Source organism: Chroicocephalus ridibundus, chromosome 2, assembly GCF_963924245.1.
Source record: "Chroicocephalus ridibundus chromosome 2, bChrRid1.1, whole genome shotgun sequence".
Taxonomy (NCBI): Eukaryota; Metazoa; Chordata; class Aves; order Charadriiformes; family Laridae; genus Chroicocephalus; species Chroicocephalus ridibundus.
In genome coordinates, this window is record NC_086285.1 from 31,591,606 (window position 1) to 31,605,017 (window position 13,412).

General features: G+C 39.2%; 1 protein-coding gene across 7 annotated transcripts in view; it reads right to left on the reverse strand.

Annotated features, from left to right (window-relative positions):
* ETV1 (ETS variant transcription factor 1) overlaps window positions 1-13,412 on the reverse strand; it is a 68,399-nt gene that overhangs the window by 4,467 nt on the left and 50,520 nt on the right. For 6 of the 7 annotated variants that reach the window (XM_063324925.1, XM_063324927.1, XM_063324926.1 and 3 more), the window contains 4 exons: window positions 10,612-10,680; window positions 8,142-8,210; window positions 5,163-5,332; window positions 1,278-1,379 (listed from right to left, as the gene is read on the reverse strand). In XM_063324925.1, the coding sequence (XP_063180995.1) occupies window positions 1,278-1,379; window positions 5,163-5,332; window positions 8,142-8,210; window positions 10,612-10,680 (410 nt within the window). The remainder of the gene's footprint in view (window positions 1-1,277; window positions 1,380-5,162; window positions 5,333-8,141; window positions 8,211-10,611; window positions 10,681-13,412) is intronic. The other variant, XM_063324928.1, reaches the window with a different exon arrangement.

Sequence of the window (13,412 nt, forward strand, 5' to 3'; positions counted from 1 at the left end):
GCACTTGTAAACTTTCCAAATGAAATGGATGTGTGGGTTGGGCAGCTTTATCAGCCTTATGGTATTCCCGTCCCCACCTTTTCAACTTGTTTCACTCTCTTTGCTACTTATTCTTGCCTCTGCACTGCCTTTGAATTGTGCTGGCACAATTGCCTGTGCAGCTGAGCTGCAACCTGCAACGAGGACTTCCTCTGCCTGGAGGAGCGGCAAAATCAAGCATTTCTCCTTCTCCCCAGCTGGATCCAGTCTCCAGTCCACGTTACAAAGACTCAATGCACAGTTATGTGACACACAGAAACGGATGAGACATTGTGCTGCTGAAATACCATAAGCCAATACCAGCCCAGACTGTTGTCCAGGTTGACTCCTGGAGAGTGAAAAGGAGAACACTGCAACGATCCCATAATCAAAGCAAGAGAACTTGTAACAGGCAACTCCAAACTGAGACTTCACAAAGCCTACTGGCAAAGTCGCCCAGTAACTTGAGCCAAGAGCATTGTTTCCATTCATGGAATTGGCAAATGGCAGGTTTAAACGTGTTTAAGTCACCAGAGGTCACAAAACTAATGTAAAAAGATATGGAACAAGTTTTACAGCACAAGGTGTTCATTATGATCTTTGATCACACCTGCCAGTTTTTATAGATGCAGCAGACGGGTCTCTCCTATTCATTTCTCAATCTACGTAGTACTACATAGCAAGATTTAAAAACATACACGTAAATCAGCATGCTACAGTAGAAGGACAGGTTGGATGCTATCAGCAAGAGCAGACTGTTACATATAAATTATTGTTAAATATTTCTCATAGTTCAGCCTATTATAAAATATTAAATTCCACTTAAAAATGGTATTCTTACAACACTATTGGTAAAATATTTGGTATGTTAATAGGTATCATTTTTCTCCCCTATCTTGCACATACCAAAGAACCCAAGTGCTGTGCAGCTAATTTAGATCTGCAAAACATTTTTCATGCCGCACTCTACTGTTTGCCTTTCCCAGGTGCCAGGAAGCTCTTTTGGATATTTTTGAATGTTACCTCTTTCCCTATAATCATGATGTGCATTGTGTGAACTAAAACCACAGACATTTTTTACATAGAAAAAAAAAATATCTTGATGCATACACTGAACCTCATAGGTGAAAAAGCTTTGTGTTTGCCTAAGTAGATGAAAAACCTACCTAAGCAATGCAGTTACAAGTACTCCTCATAAACTGACTTACGGATTAACATGCAACGCTCTAGCGAAATTTAATACAAAATCAGCTACTCACCTTTTGCATGATTCCCTTTTCATAATAATAGCGAAGTGATCGGCTAAGTTTATCATAGTTCATAGCTGGCCTATTTTTCTGAATCCCCCAGCGACGTGCCACCTGCCACAAAAAAATGGATTAGCATTGATTTGTTAAATGCATTTAACAAGCAGATCTTATCATCAGATACTTTATTTGGGGATGGGGGAGGGGAAACCCTGCAGGTGCAATGAATAAACACAAGAGAAAAGGTTGCCATGACCTGAATTTCCCATGTACTACTAGGATTTTTAATTGGACGCACAGTCATCCATTAAACTTGAAGCAGACTTACTTATTTGCAAATGTGGTGGAAGGCTGGGAAGTTTTTTGTTTGTTTTTAATAAATAAAACCAATAAAAAATAAGTAAAACCAATGAAAGATGATACACACAAAAAAAAATATTTATCAAGTTCCACCAGAAAACTTTTGTGAAAGATTAAAACTTTTCTTTAGTTTGATACTGTGGATAATTGTACCGTTCCTGTGTTTTCCATGCTGTCAGAACACTAAGTTATATTAAACACACATGCATACACACTTAGTTCATGAACTAATACAGACTGTACTTGGAATGACAGAGATGTTGAGATTATTAGCAGACACGAGTCAAAAGCCAACTCCCAGTCTTAAACATTACTTCAGCAAAGACAATGAATTACCAGAGAAGGCAGGGTAATTGCTTGGAAGAACTATATGGTAGCATGAAAAATGGGACAGAAATGTCATCGTTGCAGTTGTATAATTTCCCTTAAAAAATAATAATAAAAAGGGAGTTGCAAGCAACTCATGAAGCCGTTCCATAGAGAACAATATGCCTTCTGCTCTGACTTATGATTTCTACTTGCCTTTACGCTTCCTGTTTTATTGCCAAAGGTAGTTCTGGACAAAGAGACCTTTTGTTTAAAGAACTTAACTGCTTATTCTGCACCTGAAATTATAATCGGCTGTTGGTGACATTTCAATTACTGGCTGTACAAATGACTATCATGTCACCAGAGGGGAAAAAAGTCAGAGCTGATGAACTCTTTAAAGCACGTTTTATAAAAATGTTTGAGAGGTGCATATGCATACAGCTCCGGAAAAAGGAGAGAGTAGCCAAGCGGCTTCTCTGCACGCAGCTCTACCAAACTTTCCCATAGGTGTCTGGAGCCTTTTGATGCAAACCATAGACGACACGCAGCGCTGAGAATCGAAGGGGACTAAATAACAAAAGCAAAATCCATGACTTTGATCTCCATCTGGACAATAATTTTTAAAATTTCTTTTGAAAGCATTATTTCCTTTCAGCAGTGCAGCTTTTCAGGCTCATGTAAATTATCATGGCTCTGCTAACTTCAGCTATGTTATAGCTGTATTGAAACATACCTCCAATCATGTCAATTTATTCCAGCTGTAGATTTGGCCTAGATGTGTAACCTTGATTCGCCTATTCATCTTTGTAACACATGCCTACATCACTCCTTGTTTATTCCTGCCAAGTTTTTTCCTGCATTAATCAGAGTCCTAAAAGTCCCCAGCATAACAGGCTTGCATAATAAATAAATGCACAGCAAAGATAACTACAACAAAATAATGGTTGAGAATATGCTGTATCGTGTGGTATTTCGACGTTCCTAAATAAGCAAGCAGGTTCAGAAGTAGTCTTGGTAAGCAAGTCTTCCTACCCCTGAGCTGCACAGCATTTATTAAGTCTTGCTGTGTGGAAGGGATTCCGGCTTCTAGCCTTCCAACCCACCTTCCTGCTGAAGGCTGATGTCCCTGTGACAAGACAGCAGAAACAGATCTACGCCCAGTTCTTAGCTTCCACAGTTCAGTTATCTACTTTCTGAATGAACTGTGGTGCTCAAGGAGCTGATACATATTCATTTTTGTTGTCACCCTTTCTACAAGGGCATAAATCTCCAGAAAGGGATGGGATGGAAAGGTCATGTCATTGACAACCTATCCTGCCACAGCTGAACCAACAAGCTCTTTGACTTCCCTTCAATTTACACTTGGCAACCAACAGAAGTGTGCAACTTCCCATAGGCTATTCTTATTTTAATTGACAGTTTCTGTCAGATCCATGGCATTCATATGAAAACAACTTAGGCTCCTTTGTACTCCCTAAGAGCACACAGGAGTGAGACAAGTTTCAAGTAGCCTGTCTCCTCCAGATCTTGGATGCAGTGCTGCTCAAAAACACAAAGCAACTGCTACAAAGTCAGACAAGCAGATGATCTGGTTAACTTAAATCAGAATATCCAGTTCTTCAGGGAATTACACAATAAGGAAATCTTAGGGGTTTGTTTTTCTGCTTTCCCTTCCTTAGCTAATAAAAGCTACAAAGTTTTTGCACCATCTGCTGGGAACCATTTTGCAATAAATCTCTTTAATCTTTAAAAACTTTGGACATACCTTAAAGACAAGACAAAACTACAAGGGTAAAAAATACTGAGACTGGGGCAGCAGATAAAATTAGGTATCTCATTCACCAAAATCAAACAAAAGCCTTTCCAAAGATTTCACTTTGTCCTGGGACAGATCACACAACTACGAAGTCCGTGTAGCCCGCCAAGGCTGCAGACTTGCGATCAAAGTTTTGGTATCTAATCGACTAAGACTGTTCTGTGATCAAATCCTCAGATGCACAATGCCAGGGTCTGCCACGGTGACCATCACTAGCGTGTGGACTAGTGAGAGCCAGCACACGGGTCCTTGCAGCAACCTGCCCCCTCAGCCAGACCAAGTCAGGAAGGAAAAGGACATCAGTCCTGTCGCCACCCCCAACTACTCAATCATCCCCCTTAGGGCTGTTGGCACATGATGTAACTTAAATGCAAGAAAGCCTTCAGACTGCTTATGCCAGCAGATGGATGGCAAACGGCAGAAATAGCTGGTGGAAGGCAGAAGCAGCCTTACACCCCCGAATGTTCCCACTCAGCTCTAACTCAGAGGGGAACCTGACGGAAAATTCGCTGCGGTCTCCTCTATTATCCAACCCTGTCCAAGGGGCAGAAACAGTAAACAGAATGATACTGCTTTTTGACAACCCTAATCAAATCATCTACATCAGTATTACAATAAAATTCACACACACCGAATTTTCCAACAGTTTCCATGGCTGTTTAGAACACAGGATAGATTATTTAATGCTACCTAGTCCAAAAAAGTTTACATAATAAAATGTTCCATTTATTCCTGTTTATCACACAAGTGAATTAAGTCACGGTTCAGCAAATGTTCATGAATACAAGTAATTTTATCTACCCCCCGAGTCCTTCATGGTTCAGGAGAGACATGCATGAGTGTTTGCAAGCCTAGGATCTAAACGTGCACTAAACAATCTAACAATACAGATAAGAAGCAACACTGAAGAAGACTCTAAAAAGAGGGGGGGTTATATCATCTTGATGGGATTTTACTACCTAACAATCTTAACCTTGCCCTTTGCCCTCTGTCCCCTTTGCCCTTGCCGACTTGGGGTCTTTCCAGACTAAAAGTTCCAAGTTCCCACATCTCTACACTGAAGAATCTTTGGTGTTGGAAGACTATTCAGGGACAAGTTTTCAAACGATTTTGGAACACACCTTTATCCATGAAGCGGTTCTGAAAAATCTGGGCCCCACAACTAATGCCGGCTATTTTGTAACTCTAGCACTTGCAATATTTTTATTATTTTCTAATAATAGGGATTAGGAATCAACTCTATGCTTAACCACACCTCTGTCCTAACTGAAGCACTTCCCTTGCCAGTCCTTTCTGTCACCCTTCTAAAGTGCTACCAAAACAAAATATTGAAGGAAAGCAAGCCTAAATCCAAAGGAGCGCTATTAAATTTGCAGGACAGGATGTCAGGGCACGCTGTCTGTCTAACCCACCTCCTCCGGCTCAATCAGCTTGAATTCCATGCCTCGGCCAGTCCACGCTATGAAGTGAGAGTTTGATGGGTCATCAAGAAGAGCTACCAAGAACTGCCACAGCTGAAGCGAGCCTCGTCGCTGATACGTGGGTCCCTCACGGTACATGCCTGGCTCCTGTTTGACGTCACCTGCACAGAATAGCAACAATGTTAGATGAGTAATGCACAAAAAGCATCATCACTCCATTTGTCAGATAAACCAGCAAAGCACTCGTTAGGGTTAAGAAAACAGAGGGAGAGAATTCTTACTACCCAGCCACCCACAAATGCAACATTCCCCTGTCTGCTGTTGATTGTAAACATTCTTACAATAACATATTCATATACTAAAAGGTACCTAAATTCAGTCATGATTTATGGAAGCCTCCCTAAGCCTATCCCCATTTACTTTTGATCCATGCAAATCTCGCTTGCAAACCATTTTGCAATATCCTCTATCTGAAAGAGCATGAACTACTTTTGTAAGCAACCCTGATGTCTGAAGAACTGCGTTTGTGTACTATACTTTGCACAAGCCCCAGTTTTGGAAATGTAATGTATGCTTCATAAAGCTGCAAAACCCTATCGAGTGAAACTTCTTTTGCATGCAAATGCGTCTAAGGAAAATTTGACAAAGTATTTGACTTGGACTTAAACAGCATGTACTTTATGTATAGGTATGCAAATCCTGCAGATATGCGAGTTCCTCTGTGGCATATTGGACTTACATATAAGCACATATTACTTTTACTCATATCTACATATTAGATTAGTATTCCCCCTGAAAAGCACTAAGTTAATTTTTCTAAAATTTCACGTCCAGAGGAAGCTTTTAAAAAACAACAACAATAATATTCTGCTAGCTGTTCCACAAACTGCCAATGGAAAACCATCCTGCTACATCCATACTGTGTCTCTGTTGTTTTTTAAATCATATTCATACTGAACAACTTCATGCAAACAACAACAGCTGAAAGGTCTGATGCTGAAGCAGAGAATATTTTTTTCTGCACGCAATGACGGCAATCCTTGATATGCTGGTAAAACTCATTTCAACTACCAGAACAGCAATACCCTCCAATAAACAGTGTGACCTGTTTAATACGGAAAGGCAGGACTTTACATTCAACCACAACGTTAGGATGCTCTGACGGCCATTACAGAACAGCTCCATGTAGCGAAAGAAAGAATAATAATATTAAAAATGGAGCACTTCCTTTCGTAATCAGGAAAGAAAATTGAGTCAATAGCTGTGGAAAACAAATAAATCAACACAAGGCTTTGTGGTTTATGTGAGGTTCAAGTTGCAGCCCTGAAAGGCCTTCTTTTTCAAGGCCAGGATTTTTCTTTTAGCGATAGCTGAGCGATGCACAAATAGCAAGTGCACTATTACAGAGGGTCAGATAGATCCTTTGCCTGTGTCGATCTTTGATTTCAAATGGAGCAGCTGAGAATCTACTTCTGAAACATCAAGACTAGACTTGGGCTTATCCCACTTTCGCTTTACTGACCAAAACATGATGACACATCTGCTATTTCTTCCTCAAAAGTCATAACACTACAAGTATAAACACACCTATTTGTATCACAACATCAGTCTTCTAGAGCACAAGGTGTTCTCTCAATGGACAGTCATAGAAGCCAGCAGCAGACTACTTGCTTTGCAAGCACACAAGTATTTCCAAACGTTTATTTCTTTTACTTTATTTCTATTTATTTTCCATTTTCATTCCCTTCCCTGTACAAAACCCAAACGAAAAAAAAAAGGATTTTTGAGAAAGACATAGACAAAAACTACTCCTGAGGAGTTTTAACTTCTTGTAATAGAGGGTCTCATCCCATTCCCATAAATGTAAATATGAATTTGACACTGGTACTGAAAACAGATCAGGTCCACACTTATTTTTTGGGGGAAGAAAAACACCTGACAGTCTCCTGTTCTTCAGCAAACGCAACAAATGCTGCTAGCCACGCGGTAGTTTTATAATCCATGTAAGTGATTCTCAGGTGTAAACACACAAAGTAAAGCAGGAGAAAAACCCCAAGAGTTCTCCAGCTCTACTTTTGGCTATGATCAGAGACCTGTTTGGGAGTTTATCAGAAAGTATCTAATCCTTCCTGCTAAAAAAAAAAAGCAAGCTGGACACACATACACTAACACAAAGCCACTCTAGCAAATTTAAGTAATTGGTCTCCAAATTACTTCCCAAAGTTGCAGACTAACAGTCACAGGCAAGAAATACTGAGCCCATCTACTTTGTCTATAATGAAATAAATCTGAAATCAACTGAGTTACACCAGGAAACTGATTTTACATCAGAGTAACTGAGGATAATTTGGGCCATTTATTTTAATTGACCTCAGAATCCCTCTTTTTAAAAAAAAAATCTGTTGTAATGGGTAGTGTTGTGAAAAGATCATTGATTTGTTATCAATCCCACTGAAAAATAAACCATTAGTACAATGCTTAACCTAGTGAAAATACATGGACACAAACACAAAAATGCCCTATACACTCACTCCCCACTATTCATCACTTCACAGACAGCGAGACAAGAGGCTTAATCCTCAGTAAAACCAAAGCTGCTGCTTTCTCCACTGTTTCGTTAATTATAAGAATAGCTTTCATTAAATCTCAAACAACAAGCGGTATGTGATCATCAGTGCAATGGAAATCCTCCTATTACTTCTCAACAGTACAGGAACTGAGCTCCTCTGCCACAACTCTGGATACAGCATCTTTTGCTGGCAAAAGTCGAACGACATCCTATTGAAAGGGAGACTTTGGTTTCAAGAGACAAAGGTCAGCTTTGGTTGGGCGCACCGCAAACGGTGTGTTAAGGAATCCTAAATCGGAACGTTACCGAGCTTTTTTGATCAGCAACAGAGAAAAGTCCCTTATCTCTCCCTTTTTCATCTCCCCACACAAGAAAAAGAGAGAGAGATGTGTCATACGTACCATCAAACTTCTCTGGAACAACGCAAGTGTCATCATAAAACTGCCTAGGTCCCTTTTCATACATGCAGCCTGTAAGTTAAAAAGAGAGAGGTGTTTATATAAAAGATGCATGGAGAAAGAAGAGATCATAGGCTTAATGCCAGAGGGAACACTAAGTCATAGAGGAATCAGATTAATATCCCACATCCTTTACACACCGCCCAATCGCAACATTTTGGCCTCAGTACAGGGGTGTTTAATTAATGCGTGCATTCCCAAAAGACAGTTAATCTCCACCTGCAAAAATGAAAAAAGCACCCATTTTTCTTTATGATTTATTCCAAAATGTTTGTCTCATTTCCTGTTTGAGCTAGCGTGGCTTTGACTTTTAACATTAGCTCCTGAGGGTCTTCTCCCCGCGAGACTAAAAAAGTCCTAACTCAGTATTTCCTCCTCACCCTCACAGAAGTCACCCCCACCCCCGATGTTTCTTCCAATTAAGGTCATTCTGTAAAATTTAATTTTTGTCGTTAAAAGACACTCTCTGCAACCCTGCATTCTTTCTAGCACTCTCTTCCATACACGCTCCTATTTTCAGTATTATTTTAATGTCTTGCTTAACCAGAACTGTATTGTGTGCCAGTATCAGCCTCACCGGTGCTACTCAGCAAGACAAAACATCTCCTCCTCCCCTGGCTCCCTCTGACCCTCCTTTTGACTGTGCAAATATTACAGAAGGCCTTTTTGCCATACGGTTGCAATGTTTGGTTGGGCTGGTTTCCTACTGCGAAGCCGGGGAGGAGGAGGCCCATCTCCAAATCATTTTTTCCAATATACTGTTTCCCGGTTCCATAGGCCTGGTCTACATTCAGCATATTAAAAACACATTTTGTTTAATCTGCCCAGATTACCAAACAATTTAAATTGCTTTGTGTGACTGCCCTGTCCTACCACTCTGCCTACCTCTGTGCCATAAAGTTATCTATTAACTTTGTTCCATATCTGTACTGAAAATGTTGAATAGCAACACTCCTGATATCAATTCCTACAGAATTATAATAGAAACAATCCATTCTGAGATGATTGCCCAGTGACAGCAACTTTTAGATCTGTCAGTTGGCCAGGTCTTAATGTATTTAATGTGTACTTTATTGATACTGCTTTGTGCTAACTTCTTAATCAGAATGTAATGCAGTGGCAAACTGAATGCTATAAAAAGTCTAACTATACGATACAAGTATCTTTATCAATCAAACTTTTAATCTCGGCAAAGAACAGAATCAGATTTGACATGACCTTTATTCCACAAAACCATATTGACTGATTTCCAAATACAGAAAACAAATATTTATCGAACAACACTGCTTTTTTTACATCATTCATAACAATTTTACCATCTCCAGGTACTTATGAGTGCATAACATGGCTAAGATTTTTTTTTCCCTATCTGTGCTGTGATTAAAACTCAAATCTGTTGACCTTAGCCCTGCAGTTTGTGGATTTTTCCCTGATGTCTTTCACCTCCCTTATCAAGGTTCTATACTTCATATAATTTCATATACCAAGACTGTTATAAATTTCCATCTCTGTTTCACCCTCCTTGTTAAACACTACCTCTTATTTCTACTTTCTGCCTTTATTCCACCCAGAAGCAGTTGGGCTTTTAGCCAGATTTGTTATCTTTCCAGTTGTGTCTTTTCACTAGTGAATGAAGTCTTACTAGAGGGCTTTGATTCATACATCTGTCTGAATTCTTATGAATCTCAAAACCAATTTTCCTCATGTTTGTGAAATTTGCCCTTGGAAGAAAAACAAATAAACCCTAAACAAACAAAAAAATCATATATTGAAAGAAAGATACACCAAAGCAGAAGAGTGGAGGGTACAACCTCTCTTTCAGTGGTCTTTTTTCCTTAGTTCTGTTGGCCTTCTTATTTTTAACACATATAAAGTGCTTTTACTCAGAATTATTAATTTTGACAATGATCTAAGCTCTGCCCTACCGAAGTCACTGAAAGTTTTGGTACGTGTCATGTGGCTACACAATTTGGGCCTAAGCAGCACCAAAACATTGCAAAAATCGTAACAGAAGGAAAAGCCAAAAACCTTCACTGATTTTAAAGTATAAAATGTATTACTTAACAGTTAACTGAGCCTGTCACACCAATAGCCTGGAAAATATCACTTGAGCAGAATGGGTGAAATGGACAGATTTTTAAGCGCCTCTTCCTTTCGACTGCTAGAGGCCTTGAAAAGCAGAATGAGTAAATTAATCATAAAATTGATTCTTATCCTGATCAACCTGTGGCACTAAAAGAAGCTACAGAAAAAAAAAAAAATCAGCGCATCAGAAACTCAAAACTGGGAAGGGTAAGAAAGATGATGCAAGTCTTCCCAGCAGCAGAGTTAAACCAGTAAACCCAAATCCCTCCAGGCTTTTTAATTTTTTACATTTCTCTCACACAAAAGCGATACATAATAGAAAACTTAACTTCTGTTCTGTTTGGGTGAGCCAGGAAGCCTTCTTGCCTCATGTAAATGGAATGGCAGCTAGGCACTTCTGAAAGGAGAAGATGACAACGCTAAGTCAAAAGACTGTCTGGAATTAAAAGTGTGCAGGTTATCAATGAGACAGGCTAGAGGCAGAAAAGCAACAGAAAGGATGCAAGTTACAGCGAGGGGGAACCCGTCAACACACAGTTAGCATTTCAGAGCAGCACGCACAAGGCATGGCGGAGGAGAAAATCATTCTGGGAGGATCACAGATCCCACCTAACATAGGCACTTGAACTCAAATCCTTATTGTAGTCAGCTTTGCTAAAAGCTGACTCCCATGACAGTTACACTCTGGACCATTCACAGACCAAAAAATCCACACAGAACAGTAAGAATTGTATATCTATCTTTGTAATTAACGCGATATCTATCTTTGTAACTAATGCGACCTAACATTTTTAATCAATTACACAGAAAAGCCTGCCAATCACACTGGAGACTTAGAAACTCTACATTAATACGAGGAATGTTAGAGTGAATTTAGGTAGGATATTGCTTTTTTAGACTCTGGTTAAGGATTTGAAGGGTTAATGAATTTTTCTGCAATTGCTAAGGATTTAATTTAGGAATTCAAATGCATCGATTTCACCCTCCACCTGCCCACCCCCTAACCAAAGAATTCCCCTCAAAAGAAAAAAATTACTGCACACATTCTAAGTAATACAGACATTTATTTGCCATTCCCCGCCTCTACTCAAACCTTCAAGAAAAATGAGAAAAAACAAAAAGAACTAATGAAAATGGTGTTCTTTAAATGCCTTTCTATATTTCCCCCATGTCTTGCACTGTCCCCAGGTAGCCACATCCTGTGCACAGGGACTTGCAAACAGAAACACACCATAAATGTTTGCCCTTCTAGACCATGTTTAACCCACTTCTTGGATATCAAAAGCCTTGCTTAACAAAGTCTATTTGATCTTGTGATAAACTCCTACCCCAAGCAATGCAATCTGTTACCAGTAACTTGTAACTCTTTAAGAGATGCAAACAGGGGTCGAAAGAGCAGACATTATTTTTCCAACACTGCCTACAGACTCTTTCAGACCGTGATTCCAAATTTCACTGTTCACTGACTAGCGATGAGTATCAAAGATCTGGCAGGATAAGAAAATGAGGTTTTACACTGACTTCACAAAACAAGTGAAACACAGGGCAGTAATAATAAGTTTCCTCTAACAGTCCATGGCCTCTCTTGCACATCTGTGCCTAACTCTTCATTACCTCCTCCTCTCGATGAAATGCTCAGTGCCTGCCTGCTCAGGCCTCGGGAATCTCTAATGTCTCAGGCAGCTACTCCAAGCAACCACAGGAATCGGTGATTCAGTGGTCACCCGAGTCAAGTATAGCTCTGTAGACTAGAAGTCAAGGCTACAAGTAGTGGTTCACCTGCAAGGAATCACTCATGTTACCAAGTAGATTGAATTTTAAGGAGAATGGAAAAAACTACGTAAAAAAAAGAGGAAGTTGGAGAACTGAAACAGATGCTATTTTCTATTTTAGGTAAAAATTCACTAGTATTGGCAGCAAAACCCTTTTTGACTCATGAACTCCACTCTTGCAAAGTGATACAGCAGAGTATACAGAATAAAGAATTATGCACGCATCCAAGAAGTCGTGTTCTTAGCCAATTTGGGGTTTCATCTCCCATGCTCCTAAGTCAATTATAATTAACATCTGGAGTCTTTTTAAGGCGAGCATTGTTTGTACCAACATTACTTAATCTTCTGGTTAGCTTGTGCTTAAACAGTCCACAGAGGACCGAAAAATACAGCAAGGAAGAGTTTATTTCTCGTAAAGTAACTAGAGTCTTGTTATCCTAAAGTGCTATCAGTTAATTTATGACTATCAGAGTGGGTCAGACTCTAATCAAATTGTAGAAACATTTCCAAAGTGATTATTCAATCAAATGACTAACATGGTTAATTAGGAGCCATAAACATTGCTCTGAAGTTCATCAAAGTAATGACTTGCCCAGAAAAATTACTGCTAATTAAATTGCCTGCTGCTTTCATTTCTACCTTATCTAATAAAAAGTCCAACCAATGAAATTTAGCATTGCAGTTTTAAATTGTACTAAATGCTTGAGTAAGACCCAGAAGTATTTTTACTAGCTAAGCGGAGCTACTTCAAAAGAAAACATTTTAGTGCAGAAATTACAGAGCAATTATATGTTTTCTTCTCCTTAAAGCATTGTTTCAAGGCAACAAATAAGACGGAATTAGGCATAAAATACTTCCAGGGCAGGATACAAGTGTCTGAGGTGACTGATTCTATATCACCTTTTAGCAATTTTTAGTCTTTGAAGAAAGATGAGCCTGGATTTAGGACACACAACAAGCTTATTTCAGACTTTTAATGAAGTAATTCACATTGTAAAGCTACGTCATCTCAAGAACAGCAGAGTCCCTTTAAAAAAAAAAAACTAACTAAAAATATGGAGACATAAAAAAAATAATTTATCTTTTCTTATTAATTTGGAATACTTAGGGGTTATTCTTCATTGCTCCTCTTGCTTACAGCAACATAGCAGTCATCTTAAAACAATGAATATGGCCTATCATGTTGGTTTGAAACCATTTTTCCGCAGTAGGTGTTACTTTAAAATTGTGTGTAATCTAGACACCACAGAAATGCCTTCTCAACTGGGAACGTCACAGAGAAAAATACTGGAAATAAGCCCCGCTGTGCCTTAATCAAAATACATCAAAGCAGAAAAGCCCAAACAGACTTCCTCAG